We start from the raw sequence: 21,478 nt of genomic DNA on the forward strand, positions 1-21,478 counted from the left end.
GGCTGGATGGTTCTTTGTGAGGAGGGCTTTGATTAGGTTTTCTTGCCCTGGTGAAGGGAGTTGGACTGGATGGCCTTAAGCAGGGGTCCTCAAACTAAGGCCCAGGGGCCGGATACGGCCCTCCAAGGTCATTTACCCTGCCCTCGCTCAGGGTCAACCTGAGTCTGAAACGACTTGAAAGCACACAACAACAACAATCCTACCTCATCAGCCAAAAGCAGGCCCACACTTTATTATTTATTTATTCATTTATTTAGAGCTTTTATAACCCAATCTTCTCAACCTCCGAAGAGGGACTCAGGCCGGTTCACAACAAGAGATTCATAAACAATAGTATAAAAACATCACACTTCATAATACACTAATCCATAAAATACATTAAAATACACACATATAATTACATAAGGCCAAGTCATCAGAATGAAATCACAATTCAACACCATCTGTCCATGTGATCAAGAGTTATTGACTCACTCATCAAATGCTATATTCCAAAGCCAAGTTTTCACCAGCTTTCTAAAAGTCAGAAGAGAAGGGGCAGTTCTAATCTCCAGTGGGAAAGAGTTCCAGAGCCGAGGGGCCACCACCGAGAAGGCCCTGTCCCCCACCAGACGTGATTGCGAGGGTGGTGGGACCGAGAGCAGGGCCCCTCCAGAAGATCTTAACAACCTTGATGTTTCATAGGGGAGAATCCGTTTGGACAGGAAACTGGCCGGAGTCATTTAGGATTTACAGGTCAACACCATCACTTTGAATTGTGCTCGGAAGCTAATTGGTAGCCAGTGGAGCTGGCGCAACAGAGGAGTAGTATGCTCCCTGTACACCGCTCCTGTTAGTAATCTAGCTAATTTTGTGTTTTCTGTTGGTCATGAGAGTCCTGTTATGCCACTCCTGGTTCAATTCCATCATTGGTGGAGCTCAGAATGCATAGGTTAACTATAAATCCCAGCAATTACAATTCCCAAATGACAAAATCAACTTATTTTGGGTGATAGTCACTCCTTGGGTTAGTAGGTGTCTTGTGGTCAAATTTGGCAGCAATTTGTCCAGTGGTTTTTGAGTTATGTTAATCCCTCAAACGAACATTACATTTTTATTTATATAGATGCACAAGCAATAAAAATGGCTTCCCTATTTGTTTCTTTGTTTTTGTTTGAAGGCAAAGTTTCAAATACTTTTTCAGGCAACAGGATTGACAAAATGGAATTCACAACTCTTTGCAATGTACTTAACAATACCAATCCTTCCCAACTCTGTGAACGAGGCAAGCCACTATTATGCCTCTACTAGGGAGTGGCTGGAAAACAATAAACATACCAACTACACACGAACAAACTCACATTTGAACCCAAATCTAAGATGGCCACCGGCTTAAAGTCGTTCTGCTTAAGATCAGGTTAATTTGTTCTTAAGCGAACTTCATTAATTCCAGAAAGGTGTAATAGTTCATTACATTACATTACTGCGATATCCCGAGGTACAACTGGAATTAGATGAGCAACTATAATGAGTTAAAATTACCTCTTGTACCATTTTACTGGGCTAAAGAGGAGAAAGCCATCAATGGGTATTTATCATAAAAAACATACAGAACAATGACTAAAATGAGTTCGGGAAGCGAGATCATCTTAGAACGGAAACAGAACTTGAAGTTTGGATCCCAATCTTGGGTTTTCCAGATCTTACTGAACTATAGTTCCCACCAGTTTGGGGACTTGGTCATGTTCATCTATCTATATATAAATGCTCTGTGCGTAATGAGTACCTTAAAAACAAAAGAACCAATGAACGAAATCACACCAAATTCGGCAACAAAATGTCTCACAACACAAGGAGTGACCATCACTCAAAAAATAATGATTTTGTCATTCTGGAGTTGTAGTTGCCTGGGATTTATAGTTCACCTACAATCAAAGAGCATTCCAAACTCCATCAACGATGGAATTGAACCAAACTTGGCACACAGGACAGAAAACACTGGAAGGGTTTGGTGGGCAGTGTCCTTTGGTTTTGGAGTTGTAGTTCACCTACATCCAGAGATCACTGTGGAATCAAATAATTATGGATCTGGACCAAACTTGACATGAATATTCCATATGCCCAATTATGAACACAAATGGAGTCTGGGGAAAAATACCTTGACATTTGGGAGTTGTAGTTACTGGGATTTATAGCTCACCTACAATCAAAGAGCATTTTGAACTCCACCAAGGACAGAATTGGAGCAAACTTCCCACAGAGAACTCCCATGACCAACAGAAAATACTGAAGGCCATCCAGTCCAACTCCCTTCACCAGGGCAAGAAAATGTAATCAAAGTCCGGTTTGGGACCTGCCTACCTGCGTGACCACATCTCTGCAAACGAACCCACACGATCCCTTTGATCATCCGGAGAAGCCCTGCTCTTGATCCCACCAGATTGGTGGGGATGAGAGAGGGTCTTTTCGGTGGTGGCCCCTTGACTGGAACTCTCTCCCTAAAGATATCAGACAGGCCCCAACTCTAGCAGTCTTTAGGAGGAGCTTGAAGACGTGGTTGTTTCCTTGTGCTTTCCTGGAATAATGATCCCATAGCACTTTGTCCTCCAAGCACTTTACACTTTTATGTCTGCTCGTATGTCCCTCCACAAACGCCACTATCACCTTTCCGTCCATGTCCCAGCATTATTCCCAATTTTAATTTTACATTTGGCCTTCCCACTGTTTTAATTGTGTGTTGTCTTATTGCTCATGTTGTATATATTATTGTCTATGTTTTTATTTTAATTGCTTGTACTGTTGTTCTTGTTATTATTGCTTGTACTGTTGTATTCGGGCTCGGCCTCATGTAAGCCGCACCAAGTCCCCTGGGGAGATGGTAGCGGGGTATAAATAAAGTGTACAGCCGCGGAGCTACAGCTACCGGTTCAACACCATCATCACCAGTCACCAAGGGGTCGCTCGGCAGCCCCCGGACCACTGCCGACCGCCGAGAGGGAGGCCGGGCGTAGCCTGGCCTGCTGCGGCTGTCGACGAGAAGACCACCATAAGGAGACCTTTGTGGGGCTACCGGGCTATTGGGTGCCGCCGGTCGCTGGGTGGGGGGGCCAGGCGCTCCTTGGCCTCCACAGCAGCTGACGGTGGGAAATCTCCGACGCTGGGTTGCCGCTGGGCCGGGAAGCTGCTCTCCATCTGGGGGCGAGCTCGCCCCTGCCATCCATCTTGTCTGTGCGGCCTTTTTACCGAGTTACCAACTCCGGAAGCCCATCCGCTGGCTCACAATCCGTCGAGAGACTCTGGGGTCATAGCAATATCTAGTTAATTACCACCATACCACCCATTAGGGGGGGAGTCGTATAACACCAACCAGTTCATTCCTGGTAGTTAACTACTGTCATCAGTAATAAAATAGAGCATCTAGGCGCCTGATATCAACTCCAGATTGCACCAGCACTTACTCCCCTTCCCTATCCCTCTGTGCCGCACTTTACTATCGTTAAGTAGAGCACTTTAGACCTAGCACTTTATTTAGATCTGCACTTTATTAATGTGTCTTTAGACCTTGCACCTGCTAATGTGCTTTATGAGGGTGTGCTGCTGTTAACTAATTACGGTTATACGATCACTGACGAACTGCTCCTAACTCTTTGCACTTTAAGAACTGCTCCGTTGTAAGAGTCGGAACATCAACCATCATCTGTATTGCTGCTACCCATGTGGCCCCCTGCCCCCCTTTGTGTATTGTTCCTGTTGCTTTACTGTAGCGGAGGGGGCAAAAGGGGTGGAGTTCTGGAACCTGTGATTGAAGATGTGGGGGGGAGGGGGGAGGGGGGGGAGAGGGGATGCTGGCAAGAGCCTATAAGCATAACAACAAGCGCAGGAGAGAGTAATCCTATGGTTCGGAACTGCGGCATAGGGGGAGGGAGGTGTTCCACTAGCCGAGGGGCCCCCATAGAGGTCGTGGTGGGAAGGAGGAGATGCGGGAGAAGGAGACCTCGAATTCGGCTTAATTCGGACCGCTTAGCCAAATTGACTATTCCCAACCGGTCTCCTAAGGTAAATTGGTGTAACCAGGTGAGCGGGCCCTCTGGCTTGAAGGTGGTGTTGTTGAACGCCAGATCTGTCAACGGAAAAACAACTTGGATCCAGGATTTAATCCTGGAGGAGCGGGCAGATCTGGCGTGCATCACGGAGACCTGGCTGGATGAAGCGGGGGGCGTAAACCTCTCCCAGCTCTGTCCTCCAGGTTTCTCCGTGCAACACCAACCAAGAGCCGGAGGACGGGGAGGCGGTGTCGCAGTGGTCTATAGAGATTCCATCCATCTAACCAGGAGCCCCATCCCGCAGACCACAAATTTTGAATGCGTCCACCTGAGGGTGGGTGACCGGGACAGAATAGGGATTCTGCTAGTGTACCGTCCACCTCGCTGCACTACAGTCTCCCTACCTGAGCTAGCGGGGGTGGTCTCGAGCCTGGCGGTGGAGTCCCAACGGCTGCTTGTGCTGGGGGACTTCAACATCCACGCCGAGGCAACCCTCACAGGTGCGGCTCAGGACTTCATGTCCGCCATGGCAACCATGGGGCTGTCCCAACGAATAACTGGCCCCACCCACTGTGCTGGACACACATTGGACTTGGTTTTCTGTCAGGGATGGGAGCAGGGTGGCGGTGTGGAGGAGTTGTCTAGCTCTCCGTTGCCATGGTCCGACCACTTCCTGATTAGATTTAGACTCACTGCGCCCCCCAACCTCCGCAAGGGTGGAGGACCCATTAGGATGGTCCGCCCCAGGAGGCTAATGGATCCGAATGGATTCCTGACGGCTCTTGGGGAGTTTCCCGCCGCCGCGGTAGGTGATCATGTCGAGGCCTTGGTCGCTCTCTGGAATGGGGAGATGTCCAGGGCTATTGACAGGATCGCTCCGGAGCGTCCCCTCTCGAGTAACCGAGCTAAACCAGCTCCTTGGTTCACTGAGGAGCTGGCAGCGATGAAGCGAAAGAAGAGGGTTCTAGAGAGCGTGTGGCGCTCAGACCCAAGCGAGTCAAACCGAGCACGGTTTGTGTCCTTTTTAAGGGCATATGCCGCGGCAATGAAAGCCGCAAAGAAAACCTTCTTTGCGGCCACTATTGCGTCTGCAAAGAACCGTCCGGCGGAGTTGTTTCGGGTTGTCAGAGGTCTTTTAACTCCCCCAACTGGTGGGAGCCCTGACAACTCGGCAGCACGCTGTGAAGCATTTGCTCGGTTCTTTGCAGACAAAGTCGCTTCGATCCGCTCTGGGCTGGACGCCGCTTTAGATGCAGTCTCTGTGGATGTGACACAAGCACCTGCTTGTCCGATTTTGTTGGATTCTTTTCAGTTTGTGAAACCCGAGGATGTGGACAAGATACTTGGAGGAATGAGACCCACCACGTCCATCCTAGACCCCTGCCCATCCTGGCTTCTGAAAGAGGCCAGAGGGGGATTGGCCGAGTGGGTAACGGTGGTGGTTAATGCCTCCCTTCGGGAAGGCAAGATTCCAGCGAGCCTAAAACAGGCTATTGTAAAGCCGCTGTTGAAGAAACCATCACTCGACCCCACCAAATTGGACAACTTTCGGCCTGTTTCCAATCTTCCCTTCCTGGGCAAAGTCATGGAAAGCGTGGTGGCCTCACAACTCCAGGTATTCTTGAGAGACACGGATATTCTGGATCCGGCACAGTCTGGTTTCAGACCGGGACATGGTACCGAGACGGTCTTGGTCGCCTTAGTGGATGATCTGCGCCGGGAGCTAGACAGGGGGAGTGTGTCCCTGTTGGTGCTCCTGGACCTCTCAGCGGCCTTCGATACCGTCGACCACGGTATTCTTCTGGGGCGCCTTGCAGAGATGGGTCTTGGGGGCACTGCTTTGCAGTGGCTCCGGTCATTTCTGGAGGGTCGTACTCAGAAGGTGTTGCTGGGGGACTCCTGTTCAGCGCCACAGCCGTTGATCTGTGGCGTTCCTCAGGGTTCCATCTTGTCCCCCTTGCTGTTTAACATCTACATGAAGCCGCTGGGTGAGATCATCCGGAGTTTCGGGGTGCGGTGTCACCTGTACGCAGATGATGTCCAACTCTGTCACTCCTTCCCACCTGCTACTAAGGAGGCCGTCGAAGTCCTGAACCGGTGCCTGGCCGCTGTAATGGTCTGGATGAGGGCGAACAAACTGAAACTAAATCCAGACAAGACAGAGGTACTCCTGGTCAGTCGCAAGGCCGAACAGGGTATAGGGTTACAGCCTGTGCTGGACGGGGTCGCACTCCCCTTGAAGGCGCAGGTTCGCAGCTTGGGTGTGACCCTGGACTCATCACTGAGCCTGGAGCCTCAGGTTTCAATGGTGACCAGGGGAGCATTTGCACAGCTTAGGCTCGTGCGCCAGCTGCGCCCGTATCTTGGGAAGTCTGACTTGGCCACGGTGGTACACGCTTTGGTCACATCCCGCCTCGACTACTGCAACGCTCTCTACGTGGGGCTGCCCTTGAAGACGGCCCGGAAGCTTCAGCTAGTCCAACGCGCGGCAGCCATGGTGTTAACGGGAGCAGGACGCAGAGAGCATACAACGCCCCTGCTGTCCCAGCTCCACTGGCTGCCGATTCGCTACCGGGCCCAATTTAAGGTGCTGGTATTATCCTACAAAGCCCTAAACGGTTCCGGCCCAAAATACCTTGCAGACCGCATCTCGGCCTATGAGCCCACGAGGGCCTTGAGATCTTCCGGGGAGGCCCTTCTCTCGGTCCCGCCTGCCTCACAGGCACGTCTGGCGGGGACGAGAGAGCGGGCCTTCTCGGTGGTGGCCCCCCGGCTGTGGAACACCCTCCCTGCTGAAGTTAGACAGGCGCCCTCCTTGTTGGCCTTTCGTAGGGGCCTGAAAACATGGCTCTTCGAGCAGGCCTTCAATTGAAAGTATCTTGAACACTGGAATGGACTAGGACTATGGAAATTGGCTATGACCCCAGGACTTGACGAAGCGGATTTTTAGTATAAGTATATGTCATGTTGTATTGTCTGGTTTGTATTGTCTTGATCTTTTGTACACTGTCTTTGTGTTGCTGTTCACCGCCCCGAGTCGCCTTCGGGCTGAGAGGGGCGGTCAATAAATGCAAAAAATAAATAAATAAATAAATAAATAAATAATTGTTGTTGTTATTATTATTATTATTAAAATCCTCCTGACAAAGAGCCATCCAGCCATAGATATAGATAGATTAGATATATAGGATTCACACACAGAGAGATATAGTATCCTAGATTTGAAAGGGACCCCTAAAGAAGGACAATGATATGTTGCATGTTCCAGAGTAGGCAAACCAGACACTCTCCACATCAACACTGACAAAGAAACAAGAAAAAATACTATTTACCCACAGGCATAAAGAAATATATTAGAAACCAACACTTTCTCATTACTTTATTTTCCAGATCAACAGACTGGGCCACAGCAATGCCTGGCAGGGGACGGCTAGTTTCTTATTAAAACAAATACATTTTTCTAGAATCAACAGGAGGCCACTTTTTCTTTGTTCTTTACATATTCTAACTACACTCCCTGCTAGGACAGCTTACTGAGGGAGTTGACATTATGAAAAGAATATAAAATCCACCTTGTTTTTGCAGAAATATTGTGTCAACTGTGGCAGTCCGAAATCTAAGCAACCTGCTCATCAACATGGTATGTGCAACTCTAGTGTGGCAAACACTCTCAAGTCTCTTCACTTACCTGCCGCAAGAGCGACTGCCACGGCCTGCTGATTTGCAGCACACAGAATCTGCACGCCAACCGGGAGAAGAGGGACTGTCTGTTTCACGGTGGCACAAATGACCGCCATGGCTGCTGTAATTTCTGCACCAATGCTGACTGCATATGGCCGGTCGTGCATATTTTCTACAATTAAACCATCCTGTGGGAATTAATACAAAATCAGCCTGTTAAAATCACAAGAGCTGCTGAAAAAGAGCCAGCCTGAAAAATAGTAGATAGATTTGGAGATTTATTCATTCATTTATTTATTTATTTGCCGTGTCAGGGCAACCAGTCAATTGTATTACATTTCTAACAGAACAAAACAAACAAACAGACAAAACCACAAAATTTGCAAGCTTGTTATTCTATGAAATGTCCTTTGACCAGTATCTGGCCACTTGGAGTGTTGCTATAAGGTCCTCCCTTGTGCATGTGGTGGGGCTCAGGTTGCATTGCAGCAGGTGGTCAGTGGTTTGCTCTTCTCCACACTCGCATGTCATGGATTCCACTTTGTGGCCCCATTTCTTGAGGTTGGCTCTGCATCTCGTGGTGCCAGAGCGCAGTCTGTTCAGTGCCTTCCAAGTCGCCCAGTCCTCTGTGTGCCCAGGGGGGGGGGGGGTCTCTCATTTGGTATCAGCCATGGATTGAGGTTCTGGGTTTGAGCCTGCCACTTTTGGACTCTCGCTTGCTGAGGTGTTCCAGCGAGTGTCTCTGTTGATCTTAGAAAACTATTTCTAGATTTAAATTGCTGACGTGCTGGCTGATACCCAAACAAGGGATGAGCTGGAGATGTCACTGCCTTGGTCCTTTCACTATTGACTGCTACTTCCCGGCGGATGTCAGGTGGTGCAATACCGGCTAGACAGTGTAATTTCTCCAGTGGTGTAGGGCACAGACACCCCGTGATAATGTGGCATGTCTCATTAAGAGCCACATCTACTGTTTTAGTGTGGTGAGATGTGGTCCACACTGGGCATGCGTACTCAGCAGCAGAGTAGCACAGCACAAGGGCAGATGTCTTCACTGTGTCTGGTTATGATCCCCAGGTTGTGCCAGTCAGCTTTCGTATGATATTTTTTCTAGCGCCCACTTTTTCCTTGATGTTCAGGCAGTGCTTCTTGTAGGTCAAGGCACGATCCAGAGTGACTCCCAGGTATTTGGGTGCGCTGCAATGATTTGGAGATAAAGCTCAAGGAATTGGCATTGTAATTTTAACAAAGCATGACATCAGTCCAACTAAGTGCAGAACCAGGAGCCTTAAATAGTCACCTGAAAATTCTTTGTCTTCATTTCTAGAAACATAAAAAGTACTCTCAAATGTGTGGGCTGAATGGCTTGCCTTGTTCACATTTCTATTCTGCATGGAAGGATGTTTTCATTTCAATTATCATGCAAAGTGTGACATAAACAGACATAAACAGAATCCAGACAAGACAGAGGTCCTCCTGGTCAGTCGCAAGGCCGAACAGGGTATAGGGTCGCAACCTGTGCTGGATGGGGTCGCACTCCCCTTGAAGGCACAGGTTCGTAGGTTGGGAGTTCTGGATTCATCACTGAGCCTGGAACCCCAGGTTGCAGCGGTGGCCAGGGGAGCGTTCGCACAATTAAAACTTGTGCGCCAGCTGCGCCCGTACCTTGGGAAGTCAGACTTGGCCACAGTGGTCCACGCTCTCGTTACATCTAGGATAGACTACTGCAATGCACTCTACGTGGGGTTGCCTTTGAAGACTGTTTGGAAGTTTCAAATAGTCCAACGAGAGGCAGCCAGGTTAATAACTGGGGTGGCATACAGGGAGCACACAACTCTTCTGTTGTGCCAGTTCCACTGGTTGCCAGTCTGCTACTGGGCACAATTCGAAGTGCTGGCTTTGGCCTAGAAAGCCCTAAACAGCCCTGGCCCAATTTACCTGTCCAAACGCATCTCCCCCTTATATAGTAATTTTATTGATTAACCCTTAGGCCATATCACAATTAGAAACAGAACAACAAGGCCTGACAAGACCTGATCACACTCCACATAGTAAGTTAAAATAAGACACTTATAAAAATACAGTAAATAAATATGATAAGACATGATAAAACTGATAAACTGATCGAGCTGGGTATATAGATCATATTTCATTATCACCCTTACAATTTACCCCAATCAGCCCTACATATGTGGTTCTCAGACGTATTGTTTTGCTTAAGTACAGAACTGTTTTATATGTTATTTTTGGGCCTTGGCCACACATAAACTATGTTGTTCTGATGTGAGATTCCCAATACATTGTCCGTTTGATATATAGACCAAGGTGGAAGTCTCTCACCTTTTGATACAATTTGCAATCAAATAATATGTGTGCTATATCCTCAATTTCAGGTGCCACGCAGATACAACTCCGTTCATTATAAGGGATATTGTTAAATCTCTCGTATCTAACTATTGTCTTGAGCTGATCAAATCTGGCTCGAGTGAATACCTCCCTGAGATGTTTTGGTATTTGCATTTTTAGGTAGTTAGTAGTTTGAAAGGTACGTTTATATTGACTCAGCCATTTTAGGTTAGCAGTCTTACTGAGGGTGGCTATATCTTTTTGTGCTTCTATATCCAAAATTCTTTGTATAGCACCCTTTCTTACTTGGTTACTTGAGCTGCAGGAGACAGGAAGCCCACAACTTTGTCAGTTGTGTAATCCAGGAGGTCGGTAGTTGGGATTTTATCTGTTCTAGTAGACACAATTTTGGGAGTCTATCAAGCTCCATTACATTGATTTTACATCAGTAATTGTACACTCGAAGTTTAGACTGTGCATTGATTGTGTAGATTTCCAGTTCTGCTCTCACTGCAGCAGCAGAGGTCCTTTTATCTACTCCCAGTATGCTTCTCAAATGCTGGGATTGTCTCCCCCTATGAACCATCGCGGAGATTAAAATTGTCCGGGGAGGCCCTGCTTTCCATCCCGCCATGGTCACAGGCACGATTGGTGGGGACGAGAGACAGGGCCTTCTCGGTGATTGCTCCCCGTCTATGGAACTCCCTTCCTTGTGAGATCAGGTCGGCCCCCTCCCTCCTGTCCTTTAGAAGGATGGTCAAAACTTGGCTGTGGGACCAAGCTTTCGGGACACGGCAATAAAGCGGCAATAGAAAAGATGACCAGGCCAATTAGATTTGACGTGGACACCTAGGACGGTTTTAAATGGTGTATTTTAATATTAAGATAAATGTTTTTTTAATGTATATGTATGTGCATTTGTGTCCCAGCATTGAATGTTTGCCGTGTATACGCTGTGCTCCACCCTGAGTCCCCTTCGGGGTGAGAAGAGCGGAATATAAACATTTTAAATGAATAAATAATAAATAAATAAACACACTGGTATAGTTGCCACCTATAAGAGTGTATAAACAGATATTTATGAGGCATTCCTTTCTGATCCGTTCCTTCTACCTAACACAGGCATTCTAGTTTTACTGAATTTAATGTATTGTCGAAGGCTTTCATGGGTTGTTGGGTTTTTTCGGGCTGTATGGCCATGGTCTAGAGGCATTCTCTCCTGATGGCCTGACAGTGCCTGGAGCAAACTTTTGTTGAGAGGTGATTAAATGTCCCTGCCTGCTTCCTCTCTGTTGTTGTGCTGTTGCAATTTTAGAGTTTTTTAATACTGGTAGCCAGATTTTGTTCATTTTCATGGTTTCCTCCTTTCTGTTGAAATTACTGAATTTAGCCTTACATCCTCTGAATCTGCCTTGATGCCTTATATTATGCCACAGTACTATTAGGCAGTCAACTAAAAGAGTAGAACAGAAAAACTGATATGGAAATTTGAGCTTAAACCCATAACAAAGCACATTTCATATTATAATTTAGCCAGATTAAGAGCAGACAAAGTTCTTAAAAACCTTTTTTGCTGAACCTGAATATCGTTCACGTTGCACACTAAATTAATTTGGTCAGCTCTCAAGCAACTACATTTCTATTATTTATCTGTATTGTGTTTTTGTTTGTGCAAAACATAACAACAGCAATAAAGTGTTCTTAAGATGAGTATTTGTGCTCACATCCCTATTCCAAACAGCAAAAAAGCTTGTCTAACCCAAAAAAATCACATCAGCCACCTATTATGGGGAGAAGAGCTTTTCAAGTTATTGTAGGGAAAAAAGGGTCTTAAAAGCCCGAGAGCGCGTTCAAAAGCTATAGCTAAAAATAAACCCTATCACTTTTCAATGTACAAAGTGCTTTACCATTCTTATCAAACTTATTAAATATGACAAGAAAATGAAAGGAACTAGATTAGAGAAGCGTGGAGGACAAAGGGATAATTATTTCTTTCATTTCCCACATAAATAGGCTTGGGATGATCAGGACTCAGAGACAGAGAACCAATCAGCCACACATCACAATCAAGAATTATTTCCAGTCCACATGGACCAGGCACACCAAGAGACAGAGCTTGTGTTGCCCCAAAAGACTGACCAAAACGCCACACAGAAAGGTTTTAAATGAAGCATGTCCTTGTTTTCTAGATGCCATTAGTGATCCTTGATTGTTCAAGCAGTCCTTAATATAACTTCCTTCTAAGTCACAGACATCAGAATAAATATCCTCTTTATTATTAATGGACAAATGTATAGCTCCAGTACTATCTATATAAATAAAAATGTAATGTTCGTTTGTGGGATTATGTTCTGTCGCGCACTGGGCCTGTAACAGCTGTACTTTTCTATAGGATGTATACTTTAAGCCCAGCGGGAAGCCAGGGGGCCTCAAAGAGAGGTTCTCAGGGATTTTTCTGAAGTAATGGTCTTTAGAGTCTTTAATGATGCAACTAAGTCTTTATTATGGAACAAAAACTAATCTTCAATGGTTCAAATAACACTTCAAGGCTTTCTTAGTCTAGTCCTCAATGGACTGGCACCTGACTTTGATTAACTAAACTTTCTCTGTAGGAAAAACCCTTTTTAACCTCTCCCAGGCCGCTTTTTATCTATGCCTCATCGGTGTGGGACCTACTACCGACTCCAAATGCGTCTGGGCATCGAGTAGACCTACCAGCCGAGGCTTGAAGATATTTCAGCTGGAGTTCCGTGGATCTGTAATGCTGTTCTCCCTTCGAGAATTCTTAGAAACTTAGGGCTGTTCCCTCTGATGCTGTGAGGCTGAGAGCTCTCAGCCAGAGCTTTTGGGACCTTTCTCTTGGAATTTCTGCTTCTGTATCCCCGGATGTTACTTTTTCCCTGGATGGTTATTGAGAAAGGAAGCTTTTCTACGTGACGAGCTGGTCTACGTCCTATAGCTTAGCTACCTTGAGTGAGACTACCCAAAAATGGCTCCTTTCCCTCCCAGAGCCCAGAACAAGGGGCGGAACCAATGCCTAATTATGATGGACAGGAGGCCTGTCCTATGACTGCAAAACAGATAACAGAAAGAAAATAAAGTTGGAGCTCCTGGTACAGCTGTACTAGCACAGATTAACATAACTCAAAAACCACTGGACGAATTGACACCAAATTTGGACAGAATTTGCCTAACAACCCAAGGAGTGACCATCACTCAAAAAAAATTGATTTTGTCATTTGGGAGTTGTACTTGCTGGGATTTATAGTTCACCTACAATCAAAGAGCATTCTGAATTACACCAATGATGGAATTGAACCAAATGTGGCACACAGGACTCCCATGACCAACAGAAAACACTAGAAGGGTTTGGTGGGCATTGACCTTGAGTTTGGGAGTTGTAGTTCACCTACATCTACAGAGCACTTAGGACTCAAATGATGATGGATCTGGACCAAACTTGGCACAAATATTCCATATGCCCAAATCTGAACACAGATGGAGTGTTGGGAAATAGACCTTGACATTTGGGAGTTGTAGTCACTGGGATTTATAGTTCACCTACAATCAAAGAGCATTCTGAACCCCACCAACGACAGGATTGGGGCAAACTTCCGACACAGAACCCCCATGACCAACAGAAAATACTGAAGGCCATTCAGTCCAACTCCCTTCTCACGAATCCTCGCTTCAACTGAAGCCGCCAAATCGTCTGTAATAAAAGAAGGGCAAGCGGAGCGGTCCTCATCATGGACATTGTCACGGCCATCTTTGAAAACACATATACACACACAGAACGGGTCACAGCAATGTGTGGCAGGGGATGGCTAGTCTCTGAAAACTAAGAAACCATTTGATCAAACATTTGAGAAAAGTGAACACAATGTCCTTGGTATCTGGTTTTCCCCACAATATATGACTGAATGGGTTGTTGTAAGTTTTTTCGGGCTATATGGCCATGTTCTAAAGGCATTTTCTCCTGATGTTTCATCTGCATCTATGGCAAGCATCCTCAGAGGTAGTGAGGTCTGTTGGAACTAGGAAAAAGGGTTTATCTATCTGTGGAATGACCAGGGTGAGACAAAGGACTCTTGTCTGTTGGAGCTAGGTGTTTCAACTGATCACCTTGATTAGCATTTGATTGCCTGGTAGTGCCTGGAGCAATCTTTTGTTGAGAGATGATCAGATGTCCTTGTTTGTTTCCTCTCAGTTGTTGTGCTATTCTAATTTTAGAGTTTTTTAATACTGGTAGTCAGATTTTGTTCATTTTCATGGTTTCCTCCTTTCTGTTGAAATTGTCCACATGCTTGTGGATTTCAATGGCTTCTCTGTGTAGTCTGACATGGTGGTTGTGAGAGTGGTCCAGCATTTCTGTGTTCTCAAATAATCTGCTGTGTCCAGGTTGGTTCATCAGGTGCTCTGCTCTGGCTGATTTCTCTGGTTGAAGTAGTCCGCAGTGCCTTTCATGTTCCTGGATTCGTGTCTGGGCAATGCTGCTGCATTTGATGGTCCCTATGTAGACTTGTCCACAGCTGCATGGTACACGGTCGACTCCTGCAGAAGCGAGAGGATCCCTCATGTCCTTATTTATTTATTTACAGCTTTTATATTCCACCCTTCTCACCCCGCAGGGGACTCAGGGTGGATTACAGTGTACACATATATGGCAAACATTCAATGCCAATTTTTGACATACAAACATATACAGACATACACAGAGACTATTGAACTTTTTCTGGCCGCCAAGGGAGCTGTCACTTTCATCATCCATCTGTGACGCTGATGAAGTGCTTCCGCATTCCCCGCATGCTTCCCCGCTGGAATGCTTTGCTGGAGTCTTCTTCATGGCCTCATAAATTAGTTAGCCTCTCCACTAAGGTGGTACCTAATTTTCCTACTTGACAGATGCAACTGTTTTTCGGGTTGCAAAGGTCAACAACAGGCTACACATAATTGGTTGGAAACCCACTCCAACCCGGCCTGGCTTCAAACTCATGACCTTTTGGTCAGAGTGATCTTAATGCATCTTAATGCAGCAGACTCTCAGCCAGCTGCGCCACAATCCCGGTGCATATATATATATATATATATATATATATATATATATATATATATATCCTTTCCTTAATGTTGCATTTGTTGGATTTTCTTGGTGGGTCGATATGCAGATATGATTGAATGGCTTCTGCCAACCTAGCAGTTCGAAAACATGCAAATGTGAGTAGATTAATAGGTACCTCTCTGGTGGGAAGGTAACGGAGGTCCATGCAGTCATGCTGGCCACATGACCTAGGAAGCATCTATGGACAACGTTTGCTATTTGGCTTAGAAATGGAGATGAGCACCACCCCCCAGAGTCGGACACAACTTGACTTAATGTCAAGGGGAAACCTTTACCTTTACTTATTTTGCTATATGGCGTGCTACATTGTTCTGCCAGTTCTAAATTACTGCCTGTCAACTTCACTGATGGTGACCCATGGTATTAGCAAATGAAAAGAAAGACTTTTCTTTTCATGTTCTCCAATATTTTTTTAATGAAAACCTTAGAAGACAACATGGCACAACACAAGGCCCAATCAGAACCTGAGAGTGCAGGGTGTCTGATGTTTAGCTACAGATATTTTATGCCAAAATGTTGAGTGAGATAAAAGCAGTAAAGCTTGTAGGCTCTCTCCCACTCTCTGCCATTGCCTTTATAAAAATTTGAAAGCAGCATCTAGCAAAATTGAGCGAGCTCTAAACCCCTCTGAATCTGTCACTGCATATAATCTTGTCATGGCAATTTTGATTGTGTTTGGCAAAACAAGCACAGAGCAGGTACAATTTTTCAGCACAGATGGCATCATGTCTGAGCATTCACTTGTTTTCATTAATATGCTCCAGCATTATAAATCTTCCATATTTATTATGTTCTTTTAAAAAAGAATCACTAATGCATCAAACAAGCTACCTTCTTTCTTTAAAAAAACCCCTGAGGATTTGCTTTCATCAGTCATGTCTGCATACCACTTTGAAACAGCGAGATGTACTAGCAATCCTTTCGATTCCACTTCACTGTTCAGCAAATTTTTAAGGGGCTATAGAAGAGTTATAGCCACAAAAAGGCATTGATAGATAGGCCAATCACATTAATGTAGATTCCCCTCAAATCAGTCGAAATACAGCCCTGTTAAAAGTTTGAAAGTAATCTATAGAAATTGGTTGTTGTAGGTTTCTTTGGGCTATATGGCCATGGTCTAGAGGCATTCTCTCCTGACGTTTCGTCTGCATCTCTGGCAAGCATCCTCAGAGGTAGTGAGGTCTGTTGGAACTAGGAAAAAGGGTTTATGTATCTGTGGAATGACCAGGGTGGGACAAAGGACTCTTGTCTGCTGGAGCTAGGTGTGAATGTTTCAACTGACCATCTTGATAAGCATTTGATGGCCTGACAGTGCCTGGAGCAAACTTTTGTTGAGAGGTGATTAGATGCCCTTGTTTGTTTCCTCTCTGTTGTTGTGCTGTTGTAATTTTGGAGTTTTTTAATACTGGTAGCCAGATTTTGTTCATTTTCATGGTTTCCTCCTTTCTGTTGAAGTTGTCAACATCTATAGAAATAATACTAAATGAAACCTGAGGTCTACAGTGGGGCAACAACAGTTTTATCATAATGAAATACATTGTCATAAAATGGTAAGCAAGCCTTGGGGTTCTCCAGAGAGATGGAAATGGGAGAAGAGCTGGGAGTGAGGCACCTGATTCATAGATTTGACACCTATAACAATCTTAAGCCAGAACACTAGAGAATTGGGAAAGCCTTACCAATACTACTGTGACATAAGAAATGTGACATAACATTTATTAAATTCTTTTGTACACCTATGGAACACAGAATACATCATAGAATCAAAAGGGTTGGAAGAGTCCTCATGGGCCATCCAGTCCAACCCCCTGAGAAGAAGCAGGAATATTGCATTCAAAGCACCCCTGACAGATGGCCATCCAGCCTCTGTTTAAAAGCTTCCAAAGAAGGAGCCTCCACCACACTCCACTACTGAACGGCTCTCACAGTCTTCCTCAGAACATGAGGAAGTTCTTCCTCATGTTCAGATGGAATCTCCTTCCTTGTAGTTTGAAGCCATTGTTCCTTGTCCTAATCTCCATGGAAGCAGTAAACAAGCTTGCTCCCTCCTCCCTATGGCTTCCTTTCACATATTTATACATGGCTATCATATCTCCTCTCAGCCTTCTCTTCTTCAGGCTAAACATGCCCAGCTCCTTAAGCTGCTCCTCATAGGGCTTGTTCTCCAGACCCTTGATCATTTTAGTCGCCCTCCTCTGAACACCGTATTCCAACTTGTCAATTGTGGTGCCCAGAATTGGACACAATATTCCAGGTGTGGTCTAACCAAAGCGGAATAGAGCCTGGTGAGCATGACTTCCCTGGATCTAGACACTAGGCTCCTATTGATGCAGGCCAACATCCCATTGGCTTTTTTTGTCGCCACATCACATTGTTGGCTCATGTTTAACTTGTTGTCCACGAGGACTCCAAGATCTTTTTCACACGTACTGCTCTCGAGCCAGGCATTTCCCTCCACTCTGTATGTCCCCGCATGTATTTCTTCAACTGTATTTCAAGACCAGGTAGCATATCTGGTTCTGAACTATAACATTAATTCCTCCCCTTCTTTTCATGCCACTTTCACTCTTCTTTTCCCAATATTCTGTTCCATTTTTAAAAAATTGGCCAGAAAATGAGGCTAAAAGCAGAACTGAGTGGTTCATTCAAATCCTGTCTGAAGGATAGTGCATGCAATTTATATCTCCACTGTAGGCAAGCTAAAGCAGCAAGTGGTAGTATAGGGTGCAAATGAAATGTGTAAAATACACCCTGACCTTTCAAAAGGACATGGACCTTGTTAAAAATCTGCCGACCTATGGAAATTACTGCAACACCTTAGGACCAATGAAAACTGAAGTCACTGGTATCTGAGTATTGTTGCCTCTGGCTCAAGACGGCCTTTCAAGTCTTGCCTTCCAAATATACACAGCAGAAGGCTGCTTATTGTCAAAAGGTCTATTACAGGAAGGCTGCGCTTGGGCAAAAGGGACAGCCAAGTGGAAGTTACACTTGGGTGCCTTGCTTTTTAATAAGATCTGCTACATTATCCAGCAAAAGTTTGACATTATTATTGTTGTTGTTTATTTATACCCCACTTTTTCTCTCTACATCAGAGACTCAAAGCAGTTTACAATAAAACCAATGCAATACAATTTAAAATCTAAAAATATACAAACATTGAAATAGAATTAAATATTAATAGTATTAAACACAAACAGTTACAATCCTTATTTATTTGTCGTGTCAGGGGTAGCCAGTCAATTGTATTACATTTCTAACAGAACAAAACAAACAAACAGACAAAATACAAAATTTGCAAATTTGGTAGCTGATTAAATGTCCTTTGACCAGTATCTGGCCACTTGGAGTGCTTCTGGTGTTGCTGCAAGAAGGTCCTCCATGGTGCATGTGGCAGGGCTCAGGGTGCATTGCAGCAGGTAGTCAGTGGTTTGCTCTTCTCCACACTCGCATGTCGTGGATCCCATTTCTTGAGGTTGGCTCGGCATCTCGAGGTGCCAGAGCGCAGTCTGTACAGCGCCTTCCAAGTCACCCAGTCTTCTGTGTGCCCAGGGGGGAGTCTCTCATTTGGTATCAGTTGAGGTTCTGGGTTTGAGCCTGCCACTTTTGGACTCTTGCTTGCTGAGGTGTTCCAGTGAGTGTCTCTGTAGATCTTAGAAAACTATTTCTAGATTTAAGTCGTTGACGTGCTGGCTGATACCCAAACAAGGGATGAGCTGGAGATGTCTCTGCCTTGGTCCTTTCACTATTGGCTGCTACTTCCCGGCGGATGTCAGGTGGTGCAATACTGGCTAAACAATGTAATTTCTCCAGTGGTGTAGGGCGCAGGCACTCCGTGATAATGCGGCATGTCTCATTCAGAGCCACATCCACTGTTTTAGTTTACAATAAAACCAATGCAATACAATTTAAAATCTAAAAATATACAAACATTGAAATAGAATTAAATATTAATTGTATTAAAAACAAACTCTTACAATCCTTAAAACAGATTTTAAAAAGTATTCAGAGCTAATACTACAATATAGTCTGGATGCAAACACCAGCCTGATTACAGGAAAAGAAGCAGGAAAAAACAATCATTTTGTGCAGAGCCCAGAGCAAATGTGTTTTCTGTTGCTCCAGAAACTAGAACATGCAGCAACTGATTCAAATTGTAAGAAAAAGATTCCACCTCAACATTAAGAAGAATGTCTTGACCATAAGAACTGTTTCAAATGGAACAGACCGCCTTAGAAATGAGTTTGGGTGGGAATAGACTTCCTATTCCTTTTGAGATCTTTAAAAAGAGCCTGGATTGTCACCTTCCGGAAGTGCTAGAATTAAGTGTTTCTGTATGGCAAAGGATTGAACTTCATGACCATTGGCACCTTCCAAAGCTATGATTCGATGAAATATATGAAATGATTTATAGTTTGTCCATGGCTCGTCTAGTTCATTTTGCAGCTAGCAATAGTTCTCTCAACCCTTCTTGAAGATGTTTTGCTTACGTTCCCAAAGATAATCAGCAATGACAACAACCTCACAACCTCTGAGGATACTTGCCACAGATGCAGGTGAAACGTCAGGAAATAATGCTTCTAGAACATGGCCATATAGCCCAAAAAACCTACAACAACCCAGTGATTCCAGCCATGAAAGCCTTCGACAATACATTTATAATTTTTCTTAGAATATAAGAGGTCAAACTGACTACCTAATGAATCTAGGTCATACCATATCAACCTGCTAACATTACTTTTCTGAACAAGGCAATTGATGGCCATTTTCAAACATCAATTTATAAAATTTGCATTTAGACTTAAAAAATCAGTTTTCACACTTAATTCTAATATGCCACCACTTAGTTTAATTCAAAGCCCAATTTGGGATTTCTTTGCAATGTTCTGCAATATAAAACACAGGAGAAGTCTCAACAAAATGAGAGAAAAAGAGATGTCTTACAATTCCTGCAGCCCTGTAAATCTCAGCATCTTTGCAAGCGTCTTCGGTGATTTGGGCCAATGGCAACACACTCCCAGGTGTTCCTAGAAACATAAAAATGCTATTCTGATTCAGAATACAAACATGCACACATTTCTGGATTAATAAATACAAAGAAAGTGACAAGCCTGGTCCATATCTGGTCCACTTGATCTTCACTGAAGATCAAGTGCTAGTCCCAACAAAAACAAAACCACTGAATCAACTAAAATTACTACATTCCCATGGGTCTGTTCTAATTGGGACTAAGATCTAGGTCAGTGGTTCTATACCTTCCTAATGTTGCGAGCCCTTAATACAGTTCCTCACGTTGTGATTATCCCCGGGAAACGGAATGTTGGTGGGCAGGAAAAGAGATTTAAAGATGGGCTCAAAGCCAACCTTAAAAACTCTGGCATAGACACTGAGAACCGGGAAGCCTTGGCCCTTGAGCGCTCCAGGTGGAGGTCAGCTATGACCAGCAGTGCTGCAGAATTTGAAAAGGCACAAATAGAGGGTGAAAGAGAGAAACGTGTCAAGAGGAAGGTGCATCAAGCCAACCCTGACCGGGACCGCCTCCCACCTGGAAACCAATGCCCTCACTGCAGGAGAAAATGCAGATCAAGAATAGGGCTCCATGGTCACCTACGGACCCACCACGAGAACACTGACACTGGAGGATTATCCTACTCGGACAACGAGGGATCGCCTAAGTAAGTAAGTAAGTAAGTAAACCCCCAGCTGTAAATTACTTTTGTTGCTACTTCACAACTGTAATTTTGCTACTATTATGAACCATAATGTAAATATCTGATATGCAAGATGTATTTTTAATCACTGCATGAAATTTGACACAATACCCAATACACCCAAATTTGAGTACTGGTGGGGTTGGGGGGTATTGATTTTGTCATTTGGGAGTTGTGGTTGCTGGGATTTATGGTTCACCTACAATCAAAGAGCATTCGGAACTCCACCGATGATGGAATTGAACTAAACTTGGCACACCAAATTCCCATGCCCAACAGAAAATACTGGAAGGGTTTGGTGGGCTTTGACCTTGAGTTTGGGAGTTGTAGTTCACCTACATCTAGAGAGCACTGTGGACTCAAAAAATGATGGATCTGGACTAAACTTGGCATGAATACTCAATATGCCCAACTAGGAACACAGATGGAGCTTGGGGAAAACAGACCTTGACATTTCAAATGTGAACACTGGTGGAGTTTGGGGGAAAATAGACCTTGACATTTGGGAGTTGTAGTTACTGGGATTTATAGTTCACCTACAATCAAAGAGCATTCTGAACTCCATTAACGGTGGAATTGAATTAAACTTGGCACAC

The 21,478-nt window shown here is 44.7% G+C and overlaps 1 protein-coding gene across 2 annotated transcripts in view; it reads right to left on the reverse strand.

Moving 5' to 3' along the window:
• Positions 1 to 21,478, reverse strand: part of LOC132783031 (uncharacterized protein F13E9.13, mitochondrial-like) — a 47,159-nt gene that overhangs the window by 19,115 nt on the left and 6,566 nt on the right. For both annotated transcript variants that reach the window (XM_067471131.1, XM_067471130.1), the window contains 2 exons: positions 20,116 to 20,198; positions 7,711 to 7,891 (listed from right to left, as the gene is read on the reverse strand). In XM_067471131.1, coding sequence (XP_067327232.1) covers positions 7,711 to 7,891; positions 20,116 to 20,198 — 264 coding nt within the window. The remainder of the gene's footprint in view (positions 1 to 7,710; positions 7,892 to 20,115; positions 20,199 to 21,478) is intronic.

The sequence above is a fragment of the Anolis sagrei genome, chromosome 8 (assembly GCF_037176765.1).
Source record: "Anolis sagrei isolate rAnoSag1 chromosome 8, rAnoSag1.mat, whole genome shotgun sequence".
NCBI lineage: Eukaryota > Metazoa > Chordata > Lepidosauria > Squamata > Dactyloidae > Anolis > Anolis sagrei.